This window comes from Perkinsus marinus (assembly GCF_000006405.1).
Source record: "Perkinsus marinus ATCC 50983 genomic scaffold scf_1104296950384, whole genome shotgun sequence".
Lineage (NCBI taxonomy): Eukaryota > Perkinsozoa > Perkinsida > Perkinsidae > Perkinsus > Perkinsus marinus.
In genome coordinates this window covers 444-1,801 of record NW_003209622.1, presented here as the reverse complement: position 1 = coordinate 1,801, position 1,358 = coordinate 444, and the positions used below count along the sequence as shown (strand labels likewise).

The 1,358-nt window shown below is 45.7% G+C and overlaps 1 protein-coding gene across 1 annotated transcript; it reads left to right on the top strand.

Moving 5' to 3' along the window:
* Positions 1-250: 250 nt before the first annotated feature.
* Pmar_PMAR017581 (hypothetical protein) lies at positions 251-1,032 on the top strand (the record flags this gene model as incomplete). Its single annotated transcript, XM_002778170.1, has 1 exon — positions 251-1,032. A coding segment is annotated over one exon (782 nt), but the record flags the coding sequence as incomplete, so codon positions are not given.
* Between the last annotated feature and the right edge of the window lie 326 nt (positions 1,033-1,358).

Here is a 1,358-nt window from a genome sequence, read left to right as displayed (position 1 = left end):
AAACCCATATCGCATGGTTTAGAGTTACATGACTTCAGCATGGATCCACAACAGCAGACAATGGCAATGATAATGGCAGGACTAAGAAGAATCGACGATAGTATTGGGCGCGCGCGAAAACACCGGGACGCTCGAGTTCCCAAGCATTGTGTGCGACCGAGTCGGTCGGACCGACGACCCGTGCGGTACGAGAGGCTGTACAGAATCCATCCTTCCTCTGCAGCTCTCCATACTATTAAATCTCTGCTCAATGCCTACTTCACCGCTAGACGAAGAACAAGCCCGTGCTATGGATTATATACTTCAACGTATAGGAAACCATGAGACAGAGCCGGTATACTTCTTCGTCACTGGGTACCCTGGAGTTGGCAAGACAAAGTTGGCGACCGCGCTGATCAACGCTTTACAACCACAGAAGGAGGTCATTGCATTAGCCTGGAACGCCTTGTCGGCAAGAACGGTCGGGGGTCAAACGGTGATGGAATTCTTCAGCCTCCCGTTTGACCAGTCCGGAATAGTCGCTGATAATGCATACATGCGATCCGAGAGGGCGCTCACGGATAAGATGATGAATTGCCTGAAAACGGAAAGGCGCCAGAGGATCGCATCCGCAAACGTGGTTCTACTCATCGATGAGATTTCCGCTATACATAGTACAGTTTTTTGTGCTATCAGCGAAGTTTTCAAGCGCATACGTAACGATGATGGAAAACCCTTCGCCGGCGTTCCAACTCTGCTATTCGGCGATTTCCTACAACTGGGAAGAGTCGAATTCTGTGATACATCTCAAGAATTTCCCGCGGAAGAGTTCAAGACCGGGCCGTGTTGGGACACCTCCACTTGGCTAAGCATGGAACCGGTGACAATCTATCTTACTCGCTTCCACCGTGGAGCTGACCAAGGCTATTTGAACATGCTGTCCGAAATCAGGAGGGGCGAGCAGTGGAGGCCTGGCGTGCCTAAGTTCAGTAAGGAATCGTTGGAAGTACTTCAAAATATAAGAGATCGAGATGGAGGAGAAGCAGCACCACTGTAAGTGTCGGGAACATTTTAGGGTGATAGCTTTAGCAGTGTATGATTGAGCAAATAGAATATAGTGTACACATTTATCAGTAGATTCAATTCTACGTATTTGCATTTCCGAGTTTCAATTTCGAATCTCATGGAATTATAATTTAATTTCTTGATCTGAATTACATTTTTCATTATGATTATACCTATAAACTAGATGTTAAATTACGAGGAGTTTCATAATCCTATATTTGTCACCAACTTGTCTAGGGAAAAAATTCCTACAAAAAATTATATCGTCACTTTCATACCGATAAATACACGAAAAATCTGTTCTGGCTCCCCAG